A 24,812-nucleotide genomic window follows, 5' to 3' on the forward strand; every position below is an offset into this window, starting at 1 on the left:
TAACAATAAGATACAATCTAACGTTTGGTAAGTGCAGTGTGCAATGTGCAATAGGTGCAAACAATGTATTTCAAAGCAAAAAAATAAAACGTCAAAAGATGATGCACGTGATTTTGACAAAAAACACAGTACAAATTCATACCTCTGATTATGTTTTTCAATAAAATTACAAACAATTGTAGTATCGTGAAATTATAATCATGAAATTATTCAATTTTCACTAGTTCAACGCAATAAGCAAAATGAAGTAAATTGTAAAATGAATTTTTGTGAAGTGAATTTGAACAATTTTTCATCTTATTTTTTTCTACTTTCGTAATTATTGACCTAAAAAAAAAATAAAAGTTATCACTCTCCCATTTTTTTCTCTCCAAATATCGTACGATTCAAAAGATACAAAGTTGAGGAAATTTTTTTTTCTTCTTTTTCATCATCTTCTTCTATTATCTCTGCTACATGTGGATTGCTATTATTAACTTTATCGGAACCTACTTTTTTTTTCTACTTTAGTAGCTTGTTGGTCCGTTTTTTGTATTTTTTTTTAATTATCTTCGAATTATTTATATAATTGTAGAAAGAATGGTAATATTAAATATATTCGTTGTGGTATGACTTGGAAGTATCCTATCACCGTTGTTTCTAAACTTACATATGTATTGCCTGCGATATGTACGAGTATAGGAAGGTTTTGGTGAGGGCTTTGAAGCTTAAAGCTCAAGGTTATACACGTGTCTAGGGCGGAGCATAAATGGTTGCCTTCTTTCCCTTTCCCTTGTAACTTACTTCTGTTACTACCTACCCTCACATTTCACTTTCTTTGGGTTTCACTACCTTCGTGGTTTCCTTATTTTTCTTTCAATCTTTCTCATTTTTTTTCCACTTTTAGTAAGTTTATATTTAAATGAAAAAAATTATTAAGACAAATAATTTGGTAAATTGAATGTGTATAAAAAGAAAAAGAAAAAGAAAAAAAAGAAATATATTTTATAATAATTTAATGTAATAAAAAGAAGGATATTTTCTGTTATACCGTGTGTAAATGTCATTTTGATTGTAGTATCAAGTATGCCTATATAATTTAGGTAAATATTATAGTACGATATGTAGACAAATCAATTGAAATGCATTATCGTTTAACAGTCTCATTGAAATGAGTCTGCAGTTAAATAAGCGTATAGAAGTACACATGTGGGCCCTGATAAAAGGACCACCCATTTCGGCCAGACGAGTCAGCCTACGGACGACGGTCTACGGACGACGACAGCCTCCGGACGACGACAGCCTCCGGACTACACGTGCATAGGAAGACACGTGTACGACCTTTACTTGGACCATAGCTATTACAGGTAAATTCGTCTAAGCCCCGATGGTCTGTTAATTTTGTTGCATTTGACAATTTGTACTATCCAGGTAGTTTACCTTTTTTTCCTATTCTTAAATAAAAGAACGGAAAAGAAAGAAAAGGGCACGGATCTGTCAGTTCTTCTTTTTCACAAGTCCCTAAACTTTAGGTTATAATATTTCATCCTTTGAAGTTAGAAAAATAGTTGGAATATATATTTGAAAAAGAAGATTAAGGGATACCATACGATTGTTGTACGATGGTCAAATTTTTACGAGAAAAAAGAAACGTTGAAGAAGAAGATGAAGAAGAAGAAAATAAATAAGGATAATAATCTCGATAATCTCATGAGAATGTATGTTAATTGGAATTATACAAGACCAATATAAATAATAATAAGATAGTCAAAGACAAATATGTGGTGTATATATTATTTATATACGAAGGAAGAGAAGACAAGGGTAAAAAAGATGATAACTACAGTTCATTTCTTATCGGTAGATAATAAAATAAAGAGAACAAGCAAGAGCATTATCCCAATCTAACTTTATTGAATGCAAGTCAAGATTAATTGACTCGGATAATTAATAATCAAGAACAGCCCTTGTCGCGATTCCATTGACCCAGTTTTTTTTACATACGCACGAACGAACGTTCTCAATCGTTCGATAAACTTTGCCAAACAGAAGAAGAAAAATAAGAAGAAAGTCCTATTTAGATATTTTCTTTCGTTCAATTTTTTTGTTTTTTTTTTCATCTTTTGTTAGTTTAATCTGACGATGAAAAGAAAATAATTGCAAAATTAGAAATTTCCTGGAAAAAGAAACTATTTCAATATTCTTATATATATATATTTATTTTGCAAAAGAATGTTCCAATGCAGTCAGGTAGGATAAAATGAAAAGGCTAACTGTCGAAAAAGTTCCAGCTTAATACTGGTCCAAAAAGGTAACTGGCAGGCTATTGAGTTATTTTCAAAGGTTCAACGACCTTTAAAGTTCGAATCTCTCGAGAATAGCTGTCGTCTAGTTATATATTACATTTTAGTCAAATGCAAAATTCTATAAAAAGGGTTTGTCGTGGGAAAAGGAAAGAAAGATGCGCGCCTGTATGAATGCAACCCTCCAGACATACATTGAAAATGTTGCTTGCGAGCTCCATCTACTGGGACGGAATTTTTTTGCACTCCAAACTGTTTATACACGTGTGTATGACGGGTTGCCTATCTTTCGGGCAGTAAAAAAATTATGTCCCAGTAGATGACGCTCGCAAGCAACATTTTCAGTGTGTCTGGGGGGTTGCATACAAACAGGCGCGCATTTAAATACATAATTACAATTTAAAAATACAAATAATATTATATAATAAATTATCCTCTCGAAATTTGTTTATTTAAAGGTTTCACTTCTGACTCTTGTGTGATATGCACACATGTTCTTTTTTATTATTATACTTTATTGCAATTATTTAAAATTCTATAACAAATAAAACTACCAATATTTATGGAGATGTATCAAAGATTTAATATCTAAAATCTTAATATATTTACTTGCATATTGATTTCCATAATGATAATTGTGACAGACGTACGGTTGTAATATTTTTTTCCAATAATATCTATTCAATATTTATTCTTGTCCTTTGTTTAATAAATGTTATGATGACAAGGGTGCACTCGCAAAACTTTTCAATAAAGAACGATAATCATCGGTGCAACAACAATTTGCAATAAGTCTATGTTCTCGGCAACTGTTAGCATGTAAAAATCTACAATCTGCCAATTTGCACTGATAAGGTAATTCTTGGATGTAAGGATTTGTGCAACAGCACGCATCGTGTAACAATTTCTCGCTGCAATAGGGATATATAGAACTATCGCATAGGGGACATCTGTTCCTGGAAACAAATAGTTGCATCCATTGACTGACGATATCGTAGATACATAAAAAAACTAATTTGATAAAACAGAATGCTTACTTATCTACCATGGGATACGGTCGGTAATAGTTACCGACCAATGGTACATCATAGTACGGTCGCGCATTTATCTTAGGTTGCAGTGTTTCTTCTGATGGTTTATCGTTTTCGTCACTGCTGTAAACCGGGTTATCTACTTGAAGGGGCACATTTTTAAGATACAATCATTTAAATATAAATATAATATACACGAATAATTTCTAAAATATTACGAAGCAAATTAATTACATTTACAATTAGATAACACTTCTGTTTATAAATTAATATTAATGTAATAATTGATAAATATTAATCGTATTTCAATACTAATGTGAATGATGTTACTTACTTGATAAACCCAACACATTGTAAGGGAAGATAAATAACAATAAAATCAAATAATGTGCCATTATATGTAATTTTATAGAAAACTATCAGCAACAACACCAAACACGACTGACTTTCTCAAAGAAATGAAACGAAATGTTCGGATCAACAGGAGATTCACCTACTCGTGTGTATTCGAAGTGCTTTTATGGTGGTATCGAAAATATCTACCGAGTCCGTTATGTGAAACTGGTTATATGACTTAATCAACGAATGCCTTTAGGTATCCAAGTAGGACGAACGACATTAAATAAGTGAAATAATATATTAAAGTTAATTATTACTATTATTAGTATTTTAAAATACCACCTTGAAATCTTCATTGTAAACCTAATTGAAATTTTGCTTTTCTTTATAGTTGTTTTTTGTTTGTTTCTAGGTCATGAACGAAAGTAGGTAAAGGACAATAACATTTGCGATAGAAAGTTCGTTAAATTAGCATATTATCAGGTTGATTCTTCTTCTACCGCTGCTACATCGTACAATTTCAAAAGATCGCCTATTTTAATTATCATTCGTCATTGATAATAACTCGACGTTAGTTAAATGAACATTTTTAAATGAAACGGATAGTAACGCAATAATTCGTGTGAAAAAAACAAACCTTCTTGGCTTCGTGAATTAGACAAAGAAATCTAATCGATTAAATTTTCTTCTATTATCGAAGTATCTCCTTCAAGAAATCGTCGTCAATTTTCTGTTTCTTTCTTTCTTTCATTGTGTTTTTTTTTCTTTTTTTCTCAAGACGGATGTAAACGAACGAGACAATATAAATTGTGTGACGTAAGCAGGATCGGTCTCTGATGTATTTATATAGTTACTTTACGAATAAGGTTTGCGTGTTGTGTCATTAACTTAATCCCAGTATTTTTTTCTATACTTTATATCATTATCGTTAAAGTTCTAATCAGTGGTGTGTGTGTACGTTACGTATATATACATACATACATATCTAATCATTCTTTTATGTCCTTATTTTTTATTCTGTAAAATTTTGTCATGAAAAGTGTGATCCATGTAAAAATAATTTATTTTGAAAAAAAGAAAAAAAATAGAATTACTGTACAAAATATTTGGTAATGTTTTTTTCTTAATGATATTTGATAATCGTTATATGTATAATCCGAGCACCATTGCAAGTATCGTAAGGAACATTATTAAATTTGAATAATTGTGAGATCCTTGACCAGTTGCTAAATATTTCCCTGAATGAGAAAAACAATCTTATGAAATTATATGTGTATTGAAAATATTAGTTCTTCCTGAATGATTTGTTTAAACTTACACATAGATGCCAAATACGTATGGCAACAACATTCGCGTAATCTTGTATACTCGGCACAGTCTCCAGCCTCTACTTTACATTCTTCTGGTCCCACGCGACAACTGTGCTCAACGAAGGGGAACACTTCTGAAACAATACAAAAACATTGTTCAACTAACAAACCACGAAATAGATCTACTTATTGTATACTACAAAAATCACATTTTTTTGATATTCAGTATAACCTTGATTAATCAACCTATTGTAATTCTTTTTTTACACTAACATAAATATCTATAGGTATGTAGAAAATTGTACATCATGCGTAAAAAAGATATGTAAAAAAAAAAAAAAAAACAAGATATCAAGATAATCAACCGGTTCAGGTTGTGGGGGAGTGTGGTCAATTTTCTAGAAAAGATAACAAATACTTCCGGTGTTGTATCATTCTGCACGGTTATTTACATTATCGTATTACTACGAGCAAAAATAAGATAAGATGAAAAATGAGACTAAATAAAGATTCAATCTTATCTTAATATGTATAAATTACGTGTCACGTTGTTTGTCCGCAATGGACTCTTAAACTACTGAACGGATTTTAATCAAATTTTGCACACTTTGTGCAGTTTCATCCAACTTGAAAGATACGATAGTTTATATCATTCTAACAGATGGTAGTATAAGATAATTCGTTGCTGATTGTGAGCTACAGCAACGAGTGGGGAAGGGGGACACCTCTACTTGTTTATATAATAAATGATATTTGTTTAGTAAGATTTTAAATAGTAATTACGTCCTCGTTTCTTTTCATTCTCGTAATAGGGATATTTATCCTACAATAATAAAAATAATAATTTAATGACGAAAATTATTATTACGAATCGTAAGCTGCTATTATAAATACAAAAGAAAAACTAGAAATGATTGTAAAGTTTAACAGTAGCCATTATTCGAGTTAAGATCACGGGCCGGTAGTAACAATGAAATCGCGTACCTGCACGTACGAATTGCACACCTGGAATACTTAAAATCTTTTAACCATTCGATCGATTGACGATCAATCATTCCGTTTCTTCCTTTTTGCATATTACTTTTTCAACACATTGGCTGACCGGTCAAGAGTTTATTTACAAAAAAAAAAAAGAAAAAACTGACAAATAAATCATTGAAAAGACTTACTGTTATAACTACCATCGCAACAGCAATGATCATTGATGACGCTTCCATTTTCACAATAGGTTATCTCTGAATTGGTGCAATGTTTACAGCCTGGGATTGGCCCTGGAATAAAGTCAATTGCTATACTGTATATATATATACATAGATTTCTGTATGAAAGAGAACATTTGTTGAAAATCGTTAAATACACACACACACACACACATACATGAGGCAGGTGCGTTCACGTCAAAGATAGATCTACATTGAGAACAAGGTGATCGTTGAGTTTAAGCAAGAACCCCTCAATCACAATTTATTATCTCTACAATGTTATTCCAAAATGAAAACTATCTTAAGTGTTGGTATTAGAAAATAAAAAGAATCTAATTCTAATATTGGGGGCCCCACTTAGTGTGTTCTAAATCGACTGACTTCATCAAAGCGAGTTATTCTTGGTTGAAAGATAAATACATATTGGTCTAACCATATCAAAATTCTCTTCTATTCAGACTACTTTTCACTAGGTGGAGAAATGTGTTGTTTCGTATACTAAAATAAATGTAAATGTAAATGTGCTGTTTTACCAGGGAAAATGTGAAGTTTCTTGGCTTCGTTGATCGCATCTTCATAAAGAACTTCATGTTCGAGAACATATTCGTCATCAGGATGATGGTTAACAACCGTCACTGCTTTAAGATCAGTTAATGTTGTTAGCAAAATTAGAATCGTCAATGTACCAATGTTGCTCATAATAATTTATCTTCTTCCATATCTTCTAAGTCTGATTAATTGCACCTTATTCATCACCAATGTTGATAATAATTTGTCTTCATTTCTGTTTACAAAAGTTAATAATATTTGTTAATTAGTAAATCAATTATTAACAATGTTTAATTGTTATGTTATTTGATTTTGTGACTATGACCAAAAAATTGACCTTCAGAAGGGTCACTCTGAGGACACGTGTCCGACACGAGAGCACGAAAGAGAGACGGAAAGAGAGAAGGCACAAGGTTTTCATATCGATTCGTTTTCTTTCGATGAAGGGATGAATCATCCCTTACCACCCACGACTTATAATTCAACCACAACCCTCGAGGAACACCGAGGGAATAAAAGAGAACATTTTCGTTGAAATTGTTGTCAACGTTATATTCGTCACAAATCAAATAATCAAAATATATTATTCTCAATATAAATTGTTAATAATAATAGTACGATATTTAATAGTCAATGTGGAAGGCTTGAAAAAATGAATGAAATGTTTTAACATGTCGTGAATTCCACAAGTTGTCGTCGTGAGTCACTATCGTAATAAAAAAAAAAAAAAAAAAAAAGACACAGACTATAACAATAAGAGGAAGAGAAAGATAAAGATAAAAGACAAAGATGCAATCATTAATTAAAGTCTATTAAAGGGTTTCAAGTGCAAAATAACGAACGTCTTCGTCAAAGGAAATAAATGTACGTTTAAAATTGTACTTATTTTTTTTTTTTCAAATAAAAATAAATAAATAATTGTAATCGTTCTATTATTATACGACACGATTATATTTCATTTCTTTCCATTTGCAATATTTTCTTTCTGTTCAGTTGTGTTAAGTTTAAAAGTGCGGAACACGTATCGTGAACTTAATTAAGGTATTAAGCACGATGTGGAAAAGACGGAGACGATTTATCCACTTTAGAAATTACGTCATTGCAATACTTGTTCTTGATTTTTCTTTTTTTCTTTTTTTTTTTTTTGTTAAATTCTTAAAAAAGAAAAACAGATGTGTGCAGATCACACATTGTAGAAGTGAAACCTTCAAAGAAAATCATGCTTCGAAATAATTGAATTGTAATACAGTGCCATCTATTTTGAAAGAACCTTACAGAACCTAGATAACCTAACTTTTAATAAAAATCTTTAAATTAGTAATAAAAAAAATAATAAAAATATAAAAAAAAGTGTGCTATGTGCTAAGTTGAAAAAAATCACGTGAAATAAAATTAATTTCATGAAGATAAGTTCGAGTAGTTTCGGAATTATTAGTGGACAAACATATTGTGACACTGAATTTGATTAATTAATTAATTAATTAATTTTGTTTCATCGGTTTCTTCCAGTTCACAATTTTCAAATCAGCCTGATTTGAAAAAAGTTTTCACTTGAAAAATTACAAGAAAAAGAAAAGAAAGGATAACTTCCTCTAACTGAGTAAAACTTTGCCCCTGAAAAAACAAAACATTCATTTTCATTAATGAACATTTTACTATTTCCGATACTTAATCTCTCTCTCTGTCTCTCTTTTTTATTTGCAACATGTGCATGTATGTGCATGTTTCTTCTTTCAATGAACAATGAATGTAATCGAGAATGTTTCCACGTAATCATAGCACTTGTTTATCGAATAAAAATGTTCATTTTGCTTGTATAATAATCTCTCTCTCTCTCTGTCTCTGTTTCATCATTTTTATCAATGACTTTCAACCTCTGACATAGTTCTCAATAAAATTGTCTATATTTTATTCTGTCTTTCTGTCTTTCTATCGTTTTACGAAAACATTAAGAAAAATCAAATTAAAGAAAAAAACGGAGAACCATTGATTAGGCTTATCACAAACAGGATTTTTATCTTATTGTCTTTCACAATTTGAACAACACGTATTAAAATCATTTACATTCGTATAACTTTGAATCAACTTTGATGCAATTGATATTTTGTAACGCGTTTTATTTTTATATTTAAAAATACTCAAAATTATGTTAATTTGAATGATTGTTCGTCTAACAAATTTTTAATAGAAAAAAAGTAATGTTCTCATAAAAGAAAACATATAAATATGTAGTTAATTAATACACTCGATATTAATTACACAATAGTAATTGCACTCAACTCACCATTGTTTTTCTATTAATTTAAATAAAATAAAAATAAACTTAATCACGTATAAATACACACTTGACAGAAGAGAAGAGAAACACTTTTCTTACGCGTTACAAAAATCAAATACGCATAATGCAATATGCACAATATTCAAATGACATTAATAACAAACGCATTTCTCTTATATTTGTCCTCTTATTCCAATTGTCTTTTGAATAAGAAACAAATTAAGCTAAATAAATAAATAAATAAATAGTTGTTAAAAGATGATAATAATGAACAAGTGAACACGTGAAAAATGGAAGAAAAGTTAGCGACAATTGCTAACACAAAGTACCCGTCAAAGTCTGCGGACAGAGTTGAACTGAGTGAGGGCTGAAGAGTATTAGGCGAGTATTCTTCTACTAACATACTCCTCTATATCGTTGTGTGATACCCGTACTACTACTACTACTACTACTAAGAAATGTCTTCAACACACGTAACACCAGGAACATCATCGACGTGACCGGCACAACAGCGACCACCATAAACCACACGTATCGTCATCATAGTCGTCACTGAACGATCTTAAATTCGTACCAAAAGTCTTTTTGCGTAACGATTTGCAATGCATCCTAACATTTCATGCTTTATATGTGTGCGTATGTATACCAAAAATACACTGAAATAGCGGCATTATCGTTCGAACCAGCTGTCTCCATCCAATTTAAAACAACCATTTCGAATTGTTAGGCGAATCTGCAAAAGGAGTTTGTGTTGTGTGTTTTAATTTAAATTTTGCTATTATTTTTTTTTCTTTTTTGATAAACTAGAAAATGTCTGTAAATAATTTGAAAGATAATATTATTCTCTTTCTTTTTTTTACGTTTTACATCCATCCGGTTTAAGGCAAACCCTTCCTTCACTTGAACATACATGAGAATAATAACAATGTTTGCGCTTATCTCTCTACGTTTTCCTCCATTTTAGTTCATTCACACGAAATATTAGTAAATGTATGTAGTATGTGTACATATATATATATATATATATATAAAAGGATATATGTATTATCCTTTCGATTCAACACAGCTGATACCTGAAGGAAGGTACGCAAACTCACGTAGACGACGGTATAAATGCGTCTTTTGTATGGAGGTGTGTGTTATCCCCTGTGATGCACATTTTAAAAAGGAAAGACACCTGGTGTCAAAGAGTAGGGGAAATGTATGAGAGACACACACACACACACACACACACACATTTAATGTATTTGTGAAATGTACATATGTGATCATAGGGTGAGACATTTTTATATCAAAGTTTAATCGTAAGATAAATATCAAAATAAAATATGATGCATTTGAAATTTTTGCACAAATACATTGTGTAATAATAACATTTGTTATCGTTTTCTTTTTTACATTTCTTTTTTTTTTTTTTGAAGGTGTGCCATGGTGACAAGCCCTTTTACGGTTCATATAACATTCATTCTCTCTGTCACGCTCTATAAATAATATATAATACATATATAAATACACACATATGTGATCGATCAATTAATTAAGATCTGATAGTTCGATAAATGGCATTTGTATTTTCCCGCACATCGAGCATTGACTACTTTAATCAATGTTAATACTCTGTACTCTTTAAATTATTCAACAAAATATTTAGAAAATTATTTCGGAGATTCAAGTAAATAATTATTTAATATTCTCAAAAAAGAAAAAAATTTACTGTATAATTTCTAATTTAGATCAACGCATATATTTTTGTATGTTTTCTTTACTCGGGTCTGTTTCACGTTAAATACTTTGCATATAATCTTTTCTAGCGTTGAAAAATAGCTTTTAAAAAGTACTACTGCTTTCTTTCAACTTCTCTTTGTCATGTTTATTTTACTTTGGAATAAAATTCAACAATACAGAGAATAAATTTAACATAAACGATAACACAAGTATACAAAAATAAACAAATTTGAGTCTACGAAAAGTTCAGTCAATGATCGAATGCGCGAAAAAAAATTTTTCAATTTTTAAAAATCAATGAACTACGAAGAATTTAGTCAATGCTCATTAGTAATAGCTAGTACCGCTAGATGGCAGCACATAATCTACAGTCGATAATAATGAAGTAATAGTTAGTACCACTAGATGGCAGCACATAATCTACAGTCGATAATAATAAAGTATTAGCTAGTACCGCTAGATGGCGGTACATATATCACAGTCGATAATAAAATGCGGTCGATAATATATTTATTTTTATATATTTATAAATATATTTGATATTTTAAATGATTAAAAATGAATGCAACACAAATTATTTTCATATGATAAAAATAAATATATCTTAACAATATTATAATATTTGCTTCTTTTTCAAACAACATTATTATTTTTACCTCTAAACGTATTATTGTATAGAGTGTTTTTGAAATAAACGCGAAAATGAGTTGTTCAGGTATTAGTGTCAAAGTATTACAAAATAATGAAAACATTTATGAGGAGACTTGCGAATATTCTGATATTAATGATTTAAATAACGTAACTTTGAATATACGAAAAATGCAAAAGAAGATCAATGAATTCTTAACTCAACTTATAGAACAAAATGTATCAACTGGTAACAAAAGTAATAATAATATTATTAAACAAATTGTATTGTTTGTTTGAAATATTTTGTTATGATTATTATTTTCTTTTTTAATTCTTTATTAATTGTGTTATTTTGTATAAATTTAAGGTCACACGGTTGTGTCGGATGATACAGATTCAAACACAACCACTGATGAAGATGTTGAACTTGAGGCGAAAAAATGCAAGTTAATTAAATAGATTGAAATATAATATTAATAATAATAATAATAATAATTATCTATATATAAACATAGATATAAAAATATAAATGTTGATTTTTATACAAATATAATAATAATAATAATTTATTAAGTCCATCTTTCATTAGTTTTACCCTATCGTGGACTACGTAACCTTTATCTTTCTACTTGTTCTGATAAATCATCCATTTATACGGATCACTCAAATTAATATTACAAATACAGAATTAAAAACGTAAATATAAAAGAAACGTTTGCATATATTTACTGGTAATATTTCTTATTAAGAAATAATATGTTTCTCGATTGAAATTACTATTTCAATTAGTCTGATTTATTTCTATTGTGTTCTATCGTTCATAACCTATGGAAATGTGAATGTTTACAAATAAATGCAATAGCAATGCAATACAATAACTCTAATATTGGTTTTTTTATTAATTTTTTGTTATTATTATTAATATTATTATTATTATTAGTAATAGTGATAGTAGTAGTAGTAATATTATAATTATTATTAGTATCATATGTTGATGACATTAATAACATTTTCAGAATGAAATATGTCTACATTACTATCAAATGAATCCCAGATGAGATACGTAATAGGATGGTTCAGAGAATGGTCAGAAATGCAGAGAGGAGACTTCTTAGAAATATTATTGGAACAATGTGGTCCACCAGGTTTAGTCAATGGATTAGTACCGGGAATAGAAAACATGAGTTGTAAGGAAGGTTCTGATAGACCACCAAGTTTATTTCAATGTAGAGTAAAATTGTTCCGAGAATGGAGCCAAAATTGGTCTCAACGGGAAAAAGATTCAGTGGTAACTTCAATTAAAAGTTTTGATGTTAGATTCGCTGGAAATTATGAACAAAGGTTATGCTCATTGATGGAACATAATTAAAGGTGAATTATAATTGTGTTCAATCAACTTCAAGTATTAAGCACGTAGAAAAAGAATTTTGATATTTAAATGGAATATAAGGGAGAGAATAAATCATTGGAACTTATAATGGTAAACTATTATGAATAGCAAAAGGGAATATTCATGTGATATTTTTAATTCTCATTTTATTCATTCATCGACCATAATCTTTGCATCGAATGATTACGTAGAAAACAAATATTATTATTATTATTTATGAAAGTGAATTTATTATGCGAATATAATATGAGAATTTTTAACTGAAGAAATGCCACTTTTAAAATACGTTTACTGTGCATCGGTACAATTTTTTTTTTACAAATAATTATAACTGTTCATTTTTTGTCTATGAGAGTTGCAAGAGAACAAAAAAAAATAACGATACAGTTTTATCCACAATTAATGATAAACATTTTTAATATATAAACTACGATCTTTGAATAATCCACTGTTATAGATATATAAATATACATTCCATATAATCAGTATTTATATTGCATGTATTTTGATGTGCGTCATTAAATATATGAAAAAAATATATAACTTTTTTGTTAAAAATAAACTTTAAATAATTGTTTGAAATAACAGAAGTTTCAAATATATACAGTCAACTTCGTTGTTCTTATAATTAATATTAATATTATTATTATTATTATTATTTATGAAAAAACCTTAAATTCAATTAATGTACAAATAATATAATATACACATCTTATCATTTTCTTATATTTATAAAATGTTCTTATAATATTTAAAAATATAATTATTATAGTTAGAGTTATTCAAATTACATACAATGCAACAAATAATTATAATATACAAGTAAATACAAATTCATATCGTCTCGACTTACCATTAAATGTAATCGTAAGAAATAACATTTCATTACGATTATATATTTGTATATCTTACATCATCTGTCTATTGTAAACGTTGTAACCATTTAGTACAAATATTTTTAATGGCAGTTTGTCCAAGACGATCAGACTCTTTTAAGATCTTCCTTATGTCCTGAGCTCTTGAATATTTAACCGCAAGAAGATATGCAGCTTTTAATTGCTTACTTTCAATGTATGCACTTATCTGAAGAAACAAAAAACAATGTAAAAGAAGAAGATATTAAAATAATCCTTTATAATTGATAATGATTGAAGATCCATTTTGTTCTCTCTTACTTTAAGTTCAATATCTGTTATCAATCTTATTAGTACATCTATCTGATCTTTTACTACTTCTTCAGAATGATTGTAGGAATGCTGAAGCATTAATTTTATACAGTGCGTGAGTACATGATCACAAATAACATGTGTGTTGGATACTCCAGAATTACTATAACATTTTATTAATTGTTCAACAGCACTAACATTATTTTTTAAAGCTAAGACATGTCCAGCCAAAGAGTACACTTTTTGTGCCGTAAGATTGTAATCTACAACAATTTTATATATAAAAAAAAAATAGGAACACTCTGTATTATCTAAAAAATGAAATACTAACCTTGCATAATTCTAAACGCTATGCCAAATCCTTCTTCGATGTCGCGTCCACAGAGTATGGCTAAAACAGCTAAGTGGGTCTTTTGTTGTAAATTACCAAATAAAGTAGGTAATTCTGAATTAGACGTAGAATCACTTTCTATATCCGGAAAAAGGCATAAAAATTCATTCGGTGATCTTCCTTCTTTTTCTGCATTTCCTAAAAACTTAGCTATTTCCATTTGTCTACTTATCGTATTAATATGTTTATCTATTTCAGAAGGCTCCATTTCCATAATAAAAACATCATGATTGCTATAGTAGGAACTTGTACTTTTTCTTCTCTTTTTACTAAAACCTACAGTTAATTCAGATTCTAAATGTTTTTGCGCATCTATCAAGAGATGCACTCTGTTGCATAAATCCGTATAAGTAGTAGCTTGATTGGTATAAAAGCGAATACATGTCATGGATGCTCTTATACAGTCTTTCATAAAAAGTTGAAGCTGATATAAAATATAGAAGGATTGTTTTTTCTCTAAACAATGGCAAACATATATTAAATATTTTTTCCATAATAATAAACTTGGATCTTTGGTTTTCATAGTCTCTTGTAATTTCTCAGCATTGCCTGTTTTTAAACAATGTATATAAACGGCGGTGAAAAATAATTCCGGTTCTAAATTATTTTCTAAAATATAGTCGAGACACTTGTTGAATTCTTTATGCTTCAAATAGAATTCTAATATCGAATGATAACTTCCATAAGTAAGTAGATAATACAAACTTTCCTTGTAATAAATGTTTTCTTCAAAAGTATGTACATGCTTGATCGTTAATTGTCCTTGACTGATAGCTTTTAAATTATTAATTACAGATAATATTTCTGGCATTCCATCTGTCTTCTGATGAGAATAATTGATATAATAATTGTTCGTATTTAAATTATCTAATATTTGTAAAATTTCTGTTAACAATGGTGGATCCTTTATCGGACGACTTTTAACGCATTCCACTTTCTTTTGATTCGGTGAATTTCTTTCTTCCAACGCATGTGACTTTGTTGTTCTTTTAGAAATAATTTTAGCTTCATTTACATTTTCCATATTTTTGGATGCTAATTCCTTTGGATAAGACAAAACTTCCCAACCATCGATATCATCCTGAACAACTTTGTCAAGACAATGAAGAAATTTCTCTCGTGCTTGTTCAAAATATTCTATTTTTAAACAAGCTTTACCCCAAGCTGCCCATACTCCTTGTGTATCCAATCCTGATTTGGTACTAACATCTAACGCCAATGTCCATTGTTCTTTTTCTGTGAGTAAATCTCTTAATTTTCTCAAAGCATGTTCATCCATGTCATCCGAAGGTATAAGGGACAAACAATCAGAATGAATAAGAGTTGTAATTAGATCTATTTGTGATAGAAAACGATCGCAATGAGCTAATCCTGTGTTGAAACCTAATTTAGCACATTTCACTTTAGCAGCAACTAATAATGATTTTATCATTTTGATAATAACAACGTGATCTACTTCGGGATTTACTTTGCCATCGTTAACTGGATATAACAATTGTTTCATTTCATCGCAACGATCAAGTAAAAAACTGTAATTAACATAATTATCATATTACTCTATAAATATATCTTATTATTTAAATGTATTTTCACACACATTCAATGAATAAATACCTTGTGTATGCTTTGTGATCAGAATGTAAATTCAGAATGGCTAAACACAGTGAAATACTAGGAGCATATTCGAATGAAAATTCTTCTCTAATAGTTTTGTTATGTGCCTCATCTCTTGTCAATCTCCAATAATCTAATGTTTCACTATTTGGCGTAGATACTCCTCCTTGTGACATATTCATTTGTAAAGTGGTCTGATTTTTACAATCTTCACAAACACGTACAGGTACAGAACTTGGATATCCAGGAACTTGCATACGACTTTGAGAACAAACTGCACAAACCACACGACCACATCTACGACAATGATGTCTTCTATTAAACATTGAGAATATCACTGTTTGACAACAGCTACATTCTCTGGCCTGCAATCATTTTTTTTATAAATAACATTGATATTAAATATAAATCATTTTCTATATTATGCTGTTTCAAAAAAATACCTTGTCATTAGGAATCCATTCTTCTTTTGTGGGTACTTTAGCAGGCATAATAAATTCATTAGTTTCATTATCCGAAATAGATTCCTGTATACTTCTTGATTTGTTATCGACAATGTCACGTTGTAAAGAAACTCTAAAGTCTAACGCTTTTTTACTGTAAAACCTTATAGTCTTGTCAAATTCAGTTATTGATATACCTGTATCTTGCAAATTTGCAGAGACTACACTTAATATTTTTTGAAGAGTTTCAAATTTACAATTCATTAATAATTGTTCTAACATTAAAAGTGGATCCTTTATAAGATGAATGTACAATGATCTTTCTTTTTCTTTCAATTCTTTTAAAATATCTATACTGATCAAAGTTCTTTTATATTTAATGATTTCGGTTTTCTTGCAATGTTGTAGGAAATAATTAACGAGGAAAGATAGTGCACTGGTAGATTCAACCTTTTTAAGTACGGCTTTACATAATTTCATTGCATAATTATGTGGTAACGATTGAAGAAGCTGAAACAAAAATTGATCTTGTAAATAAAAACTTAATAATTCGTATATATCGTAATTAATTTTGTTTACCTTTAAAGCTTGTTTAAAATCTTGTTTCTCATTTTTTAATAAACCAATGAAGAAATCTTGTGCAACAGAGGATTGTGCTTCTAATGTAAAAGATTGACACTCCAACCATTCTAAACATAATTCAAATTTGTCAGCACTGATCAACGATTGTATTATATCAAAGGGATCAATTTTATTGGTACAGTATGCCACATCGTACCACATATTATTATTTTCATTTCCACAATATGGTAACATTTTACGGAAAATAGTTATTCTGCGTAATATTTCATTCATTTGTAGTTTACAATGTAAAGGTAATTTATTACTATCCGAATGATTAAGTGTATGAATTAAAATACATTCGCATACAGAGGCCTGCCATTTACTAATATTATTTAATATTATTTGGGCTAATGTATGTATGTCATTAATTTGATATAAATATTCTAATGTTTTTAATGGATTCATCGTATTTTCTTGTTCAGATGTTAAACAACTTAAAACTCTATCCTTAAAGTGATGTACTTCAAAAGTTTTGACAATATTATTATCTGATAGAGAATCTATAACGTTCAAACAATTTTCCCATCTTTTATTATCCCAGGATTCTTTAAACCAATTCCATAGTTTATTTGTTGGTACTGTTTCGTGAATACCAGTATAAGTTTCATTTTCATTGAAGAAACATTTCAATTGGCTTACCCAAGATGAATTCAACAAATTTTCCAAACATGAGATACGTTGTAAATTATTATAACTTCTATCTAAAATAGATGGACGTTTGTTTTGCATTTTTTGTACTAAATAAGAAAGTATCCAACAATGACATTCCAAATATTGTAACAAATTATCTTTAATCAATAACTTTTCACTAGTAAATACTTCTTCCTCGTCGTTATCAGTTTGACAAATTTGTATAGAAAGTTGATAATTGTCTTCATATTTTAATAATATTTCATAAGAGTAATGAGCTGATTTATATTCGATCATCACATCTTCTTCATTTTTCCATTGAAAATAATTCTTTATAGAAAATATATTTTCTTTCCCATTACTAACATGTTCATTTTGTTTATCCAAATGCAACAAATTCTCATATTGTTCTACGAGATGTGGTAATATTATTTTTGTTTCTTCTTTTAATTTGTCAATATTATCAAGATGATAATTTTTTTGTAAATAATAATCCAAATATTCCTTTGCTGCTTCGTTTAAGCTCTCACTTAATGTGCTCGATTCAAAAACCTATATAATAATATTATAAATTAAACATACATATATAAATTAATTGAACAGCATTAAAAGAAAAATAAAAGAGAATTCAATACTTACGCGTATTCGTGGTGTTTCGTTATATTCATTAGCCATGGCAAAAATAACTCTTGGATCGTGTATTAAATCTAAATCTTGCCATGCTGGCTCATTAAGTTCTGTTATTGGTGATAAGGATATTTCATTTAATGAAAGACCACTTAGCAATTTGGAACGAAGAGTATAAAGTGTTACAAATCCTAGATCACCGATAATGTAACCAATGGACATCAAGGAAACCGTATGTTTTAAAATATTGAATGAACAATTGTTTGCCCAAATAAGTAACATTGCGTGTATGAACATAACATTCCAAGTATTTAAAAAAAATGTCAACGTTTCATCTCCAACAGATAATTCGCTAAGATCCAACATTGCAAGGCGTGATGTTTTCTTCAATATAGTTTGAATATTAACATGTTTTGAAAGATCATTTAAACATGAATAAGGTAAATTAGATTTAACTGAAGTTAAGGTGTGTAATGCTTGTAAAAGTTCCATCAGTATCTCTGAAATGCACTGATTAGGATTACTCGATACAGAATTCCTTGAACCCTGTTAAACATGCAATTGAAAAAAAAGAAAACATTAATAAAGTTTATTAATAATAATCTTAGATATTTTCACATATCATTCGTACTTACAGATGTATCCAAATTTCCATTTAGTATTATACATCCAGAATTAATATCATCTTTCTCAGATTTTTTATTATGATAATATGGAAATATCGGGGAAGTACTTATAAGAATGTTGTACACTAAATTAACTTTTAATTTTGCAGCAATTTGTTCAAGATTTTCGGGTTCAACATTTTTATTAAAAAGATGATAACTAAAATACCTGTGAAGAGGGATATTTAACAATTTCGTTGATGTTAACAATTCTGTATTATCTAAAATAAATCAAAAAAAGACAAACATTAATTAAATTGATATTATGTATAGAGAAAATAATAATTATTATAAAAACGAAATAAGATCATTATTTATACCTGTATTATTAGGAGCGATTGATTTTAAATGTTGCAAATGGTATTGTAAATTTGCTAGAAAACTTTTACCATTATTACAACATGTTATTAATTTTTGTATTATTTTTAATTCATTCAATTTTTTGCTATTTTTAATATCTTCTTCTTTGTCAATCATTTGTTTTTGTGATATTTTAAATTCATTATATCCGGTCATAATATTTATCCATAATTCATTCTTTTCTTTCCAATCTTTGACGGATAATGGAATTGTAACGTTACATAATAAATTAGTCACAGGTATATCTTTCTTATTTTCATGTAATAATTGAAATATTTGTCTAAACAAATGACTGTGTTCAGTGTTATCCAATGATTTGCATAATGTAACATATTTCATAGCAACGTCACAAAAACTCTGAGATATTGGATAAGTTTTTCCCATAGTTAAGGCTAAATCTAAGACACTTAAAGTCAATATCTTGTTGTTATTAACTTTTGCTTTCAACATTCTCATATGTGCTTCTTGCGAAGCAATAAACGTTTCAAGTTGATTAGTATATCTGGAAGAATGCATAGCTTCTTGTGCAACTAATCTTATGGTCTGTAAAAATGATAATACTATTTGTAATAAGATCAAAAAAAAAAAAAGAAAAAATAGTTGAAATATTCATATTTTACCTCCAATGTAGTAGACTTGATATTTGTCTTGGAAATATTAGCTTTAATCGAAGGATTTATTGAATTTAATATTTCCTGTTTGAAATTCAACAGTGCTTGTGAAAATTGAATTTCGTTATCCAATGTTGTATTTTTCATATTGAACATCTGTTTAAACAATGAAGAAAATGTTAATGTTACATGTGATGTTAATTGATAATTTAATTAAATAAAGACATATGGAAAGAGCAGTTATTATTATAGGAATAATAAGTTGTTATATTTTAAATAACACAGCTTTTGATGATGTTAAGTATATTCAATTTGTAACAATATTATAATTAAATATTTCATTTAAGAGATATTTTATTTATATTTGTATTATATATTATATAGGTAAATTTAAAGAATGAAGAAATATTAGAAATAAATCCATATGATAATTATAATGATGACGATGAGAATGAAAATGAAATGATCAAAATTGCTGATATTTTAAATCCAGAAATATTAAAAAAAGATGAAGATAAATATAAACCTCTACATTCTTATGTAAAACAATATAATCAACGTGTTGCTAAAAATAAAATACAAATACCTGATACTTTTCCTTTTTCTAAACTGGACAAAGCAGAAATAATAAATTTACTCCAAGAAGAGGAACCACATATAGCTGGATTTAAAAATCAATTAAATAAAGTATTAATATTTTTGTTTTTTAAACTATACTTAATAAGAGACGTGCTATAATAATACATAGAAAATTGTTATACTATTTACTAGTATTATTCAGAAATTTCAACAAAACAGAACAACAAATTGTCACCAAGAAGAACAAATGTTTTCAATTTAATGAAACTAACACGTGATTCGACATCATCGTTTGGTAAGTAAATTTATAATAATTAAATGAAAAAATGATTATTTTCAGTATCTAAGAGACAAAGCCAATATATACAAGGTAATATATTTATAGAATTATTTATCAATGTATAGAAAATGAAAAAGTCATCAGGCTTAAACATCAAGAAGAGAAATCACCTCAGTTATTTATAAGCGCAGAAGAAATTAACAAATATATAGATTTAAGTACAACTATGGGAGATACAACAGAGTTTACAGATAAAAGCGATTATGACTATGATGCACTTAAAATGGATTATGAACAACAATTGAAAAAACATAAACATATAAGCGACAAATTAGAGTATACCTATGCAAAAGACAAAATGACTAAGAAACCATTTGAAGGAGTTATTATTTCAAATGATACAAAATATTGTACTAACAAAGATATGAAATATTTTGGTATTAAAGCTATCAAATGTTTAATTTATAATTATAAAAATGTTAAAGACACGATGGAAGCAAAGGAAACATTATCAAAAATATGGTTGATTATTAAAGTATGGCTATGCATTTATGTGTTCATTGCGATTCCATGTTGGTGCCAAAGAGGAAATGATTTATTTTATATATGCCATATTTTTTGAAAGATTAAATGAATAATTAATATTTTATAATTGTTCTTTTTTTGTTATATATAACAGGATGGTGTTGCTGTTGGTTCCGTTGTAAAATATGCTTTCCAAGAGAAAGAATAATATTTGTTAAACAATATTATACACATAATCCACCAGGTATTTTAATACCAAAACATAATAAAAAGAAACCTATTAAATATGAACCATCAGAATTTGAACAAGACATATATGACAAGTTTGAAACTGCGATTAAAAATATATAATATTAATAGGAATATATACAAATTGAATAAAACATAAGTAATAATGTTAGTTTAAATAAATCAATCAAAAACATACCTCTATAACTTCTTGGGCTTTAACATGATCATTTTTCCACAAAGATTGGATGACTAAACTTTCTTTAGACGATAGCATCAAATTAATAAGTAATGTCGACTGGTCTGCATCTTTTGTAATGAAATTGTTTGAAATGATTTTATTCTTTGATTGATTCCACTCATTAGTATTACCAAAAATAATATCTGCTTCGGAGCTGCTATCCGTTTTTATTTTGTTATCTTCCGAATCGCTGCTATGATTTTGATAAAAAACAACATCGTTGAATCTCTCTTGTGGATACGTTATATTTTCCTTTAATAAGGTGTTAGGATTCATTTCACAGGTGTAGCTTTCAGGTAAGCCTACGTTTTTAATAAAATAAGAATTCGTATGAAGATCCAATCTCCATTTTGCATCAGCCAACAATTTGACTAAATTAGATATTCTTGGAGTTAATTCTTTTATTTCTTCCATATACGTAGGATCATTTCTGACTTTCCTTATTTCGATCTCCATATGCGTAATACTATTTTTCAAGTAATATAATAATTCTCTAACAGCGTATTTATTAGAAATAAAATGATTATTATTATTGTGTTTGTTTGATCTGTGAGTAAACGTTGACTTTTCGTTTGGCACAGCATTCAAATCTTGCAATTTATTTTCATTATTACAAAAATCGCCGTAACTTAAGAAAAGGAATGAAAATATATTTTCCATTGTCTCCAATCTTAATGTAAATGGATATAAGGTGTTTAAATATGATTCCATGTCGAAGAAACATTTGGCGATATTTGAATACTTCTCATTGTAATTTTTACAAAGTAAAATTCCTTTTAATGCATTTACCATACTGCAATAAGCTTGAAAAATATTGTCAGGTTCTCCAGTACGTTGTAATAGTTCTTTGATTTGATTATGATCTATTTCATGAATATTTGTAGCTTCTTTTAATAAATAAAGTACTGTACAATTTTCCAGAAGATACAATAGACGTTTTAATGGTATTGCATGTACAATACTCCTTAATTCTATACCATGTTGCATTTCTTCTTTTACTTCTGAACTTTTTAAATTCAAAATCCATTGAATAATTTCAATATGTATCTTTAACGTGGTATTTAATTTATGAAAAGTATAATCGTTAAAAATACTCAGATTACAATTCTTTAATACAAATTCCATTACTTCAAATACAATTGCATTGTCTGTCCAGTTTTGTAAGTCTTCGTTATCTCCTTTTGAACAATGATTTAAAAATTTGAATAACAAAACAATCCAAAAGTTTTTTAATGAAGTACATGACAATATCATTGAGACTTCATTAAAATTACCGGTTGTTAAGAAAGTGTAACATATATTCTAAGAAGAAAAATAGAAAGAACAAAATTATTACAACGACTGGAAACAAATATAATTAATTAATAAAATAAAACTATTAATACTTACTAGGATATCTGTTAACCAATGTGATTTTTGTGTCATTATTCTCCTAAGTATTTCCATTTCATTTAAAACCATAACATTATCATCATTTTTATATTTAAATATATCATTGCATATTTTAATGACATCTTCTACAGTAGTAGCAGACTTCGAATGTCCATTTAATTCATTCATACATAAATTCCATTCACTGATAAAGGCCATATCTTTTCTAGAATATAACGCCAATTCTATATCCCTAATATTATCAGTTATCGATGCAATAGGACATAGCCATTTAAAAAATTCAGTCTTTTTAGATTCAGTCAAGATCATTTTTGATAAGATACATACAAATCTTCCCAAATATTCATTACTAATCGTTATCTTATCACGAATTAAAGACGATGATTCATCATTGTTTTTATTTACAAGAGAGCTTTCATTAGGTATCATTAATTCCATTATTTCTTTTAATGTAATCAAATAAAAATCTAATAATCCGTTAGGAAAAATAGAAATACTGAATGAATATAAACAACACATATTTATAATATTGCAAGCAATTATAGGATTATTTAATAAATATCTTTTTAAATACGATAAAGTTAATTGGGAAAAGTCATTAAATATATCGTTAGAAGAATCTTTTGCATTTACATTGGAACAATATAATAATAGTTCCTAAAAAAAATATATATATATAATTAGTAAATATTTAATAAGTAATTATAGATAAGTATCCGATCATTGTAAGAACCATTCATTTGTCAAATCGATTAACTCTGAAAAAAAAAGAATTGATATACGTTGATGTAATTTATGTTGTAATTTGTTATCAAACAGTTATCAAAATTGTTCTCATTTACAAGGGGAGAGCCAAGATAACAGGACAGTAATTTTTTTTCAAATTCATACATTGTACAAGTAGTAAGACCTAATACTCATATTAGATGGCCAAATCAATTGTTTAGTTTAATTTTATAATAATAATTTTAGTAAAATATTAAGACTAGAATTAATAGCTTCGACTTTTGAATGGTTCATAGTGTTAACAAACCTTTATCACGTATTGAGGCACATTATTAATCAAATCAAAAGCAACTTGAAAATCAATGCTATTTAAATCTGATGGAATATTTTCATCATAAGAAAATTTGTCAGGGAAAAGTTTACATAATAATAAATATTCAATCCATTTATAATTATTCTCCTTTTTCATGTCACTAAAATAATAACGAAAATTAATTATTATATATGCATTCATTTTTTTCTTTGTTACTTACATATCAATTTTGATGACAGATTTAAAATCTGTATTCTGAATCATCTCTGTACTTTGTTCCGAACAAATGTTATGGTAATTATATGTCCGAAATACTTCGTATGCTGTATACCACAATTTCGATGAAATACATTTTTGCACTTCTAACACTTCCATTTCTTTTGACATTATATTGAAAATTAACTATTACACACTTAACTTTTTATAATCACTTTTATATGTAATACATTCAATACATTTTTATAAATCACGAAATGTATATCTTATTTTAACACTGTAAGACGAACATAAACTGACCATCACTATAAATTACTCCTAATCTTAAAATATTAGATAAATTATTTACAAATTTAATCGTTTTCAATAGACGGCACTACTTTTATCACTGTTGATAACATCGTTCCAATCCTAGTAATGCAAGGACGTGACATTTTCTCCCACG

General features: G+C 28.1%; 5 protein-coding genes across 11 annotated transcripts; 2 read left to right on the plus strand and 3 right to left on the minus strand.

The window, feature by feature from the left end:
* Positions 1-2,253: 2,253 nt before the first annotated feature.
* LOC149032095 (uncharacterized) lies at positions 2,254-3,717 on the minus strand. The gene is given in 3 exon segments (XM_089173981.1): positions 2,254-3,238; positions 3,320-3,482; positions 3,648-3,717. Coding segments are annotated over 3 exon segments (492 nt in total). The 5' UTR covers positions 3,709-3,717; the 3' UTR covers positions 2,254-2,970.
* Positions 3,718-4,694: 977 nt separating this feature from the next.
* On the minus strand, positions 4,695-9,473 carry LOC107071435 (uncharacterized). 3 transcript variants are annotated; one of them, XM_015330434.2, is made up of 5 exons: positions 9,321-9,473; positions 6,698-6,948; positions 6,132-6,233; positions 4,971-5,096; positions 4,695-4,890 (listed from the first exon to the last, which is right to left on the minus strand). In XM_015330434.2, exons 2-5 carry the CDS (start codon positions 6,861-6,863, stop codon positions 4,796-4,798), a joined length of 489 nt encoding a protein of 162 aa, XP_015185920.1. In that variant the 5' UTR covers positions 6,864-6,948; positions 9,321-9,473; the 3' UTR covers positions 4,695-4,795. The 3 variants fall into 3 exon arrangements, with proteins under 3 accessions (XP_015185920.1, XP_015185921.1, XP_015185922.1); XM_015330435.2 differs by having other exon boundaries at positions 8,998-9,441; XM_015330436.2 differs by lacking the exon at positions 9,321-9,473 and adding an exon at positions 7,051-8,037.
* Positions 9,474-11,257: 1,784 nt separating this feature from the next.
* On the plus strand, positions 11,258-13,881 carry LOC107071436 (uncharacterized protein C14orf119). 4 transcript variants are annotated; one of them, XM_089173729.1, is made up of 3 exons: positions 11,258-11,593; positions 11,714-11,788; positions 12,363-13,881. In XM_089173729.1, the coding sequence occupies exon 3, from the start codon at positions 12,371-12,373 to the stop codon at positions 12,713-12,715; it is 345 nt and encodes a 114-aa protein (XP_089029855.1). In that variant the 5' UTR covers positions 11,258-11,593; positions 11,714-11,788; positions 12,363-12,370; the 3' UTR covers positions 12,716-13,881. The 4 variants fall into 4 exon arrangements, with proteins under 4 accessions (XP_089029855.1, XP_015185925.2, XP_015185924.1 ...); XM_015330439.2 differs by having other exon boundaries at positions 11,259-11,602; XM_015330438.2 differs by lacking the exons at positions 11,258-11,593; positions 11,714-11,788 and adding an exon at positions 11,856-12,042.
* Positions 13,436-24,799, minus strand: Sptz (zinc finger FYVE-type containing 26 spastizin). 2 transcript variants are annotated; one of them, XM_089173727.1, is made up of 14 exons: positions 24,372-24,799; positions 24,146-24,311; positions 23,110-23,769; positions 21,679-23,022; positions 19,877-20,023; positions 19,217-19,799; positions 18,867-19,117; positions 18,244-18,777; positions 16,930-18,156; positions 16,351-16,860; positions 15,908-16,272; positions 14,234-15,822; positions 13,912-14,165; positions 13,436-13,819 (listed from the first exon to the last, which is right to left on the minus strand). In XM_089173727.1, the coding sequence occupies exons 1-14, from the start codon at positions 24,536-24,538 to the stop codon at positions 13,658-13,660; spliced, it is 7,959 nt and encodes a 2,652-aa protein (XP_089029853.1). In that variant the 5' UTR covers positions 24,539-24,799; the 3' UTR covers positions 13,436-13,657. The 2 variants fall into 2 exon arrangements, with proteins under 2 accessions (XP_089029853.1, XP_089029854.1); XM_089173728.1 differs by lacking the exon at positions 24,372-24,799 and having other exon boundaries at positions 23,110-23,317; positions 24,146-24,276.
* LOC107071437 (uncharacterized) lies at positions 20,257-21,662 on the plus strand. The gene is made up of 3 exons (XM_015330440.2): positions 20,257-20,741; positions 20,852-21,311; positions 21,404-21,662. Exons 1-3 carry the CDS (start codon positions 20,708-20,710, stop codon positions 21,600-21,602), a joined length of 693 nt encoding a protein of 230 aa, XP_015185926.2. The 5' UTR covers positions 20,257-20,707; the 3' UTR covers positions 21,603-21,662.
* Positions 24,800-24,812: the final 13 nt, after the last annotated feature.

The sequence above is a fragment of the Polistes dominula genome, unplaced genomic scaffold, assembly GCF_049000335.1.
Source record: "Polistes dominula isolate Pdom_NZ unplaced genomic scaffold, Pdom_raw_medaka contig_75, whole genome shotgun sequence".
Lineage (NCBI taxonomy): Eukaryota > Metazoa > Arthropoda > Insecta > Hymenoptera > Vespidae > Polistes > Polistes dominula.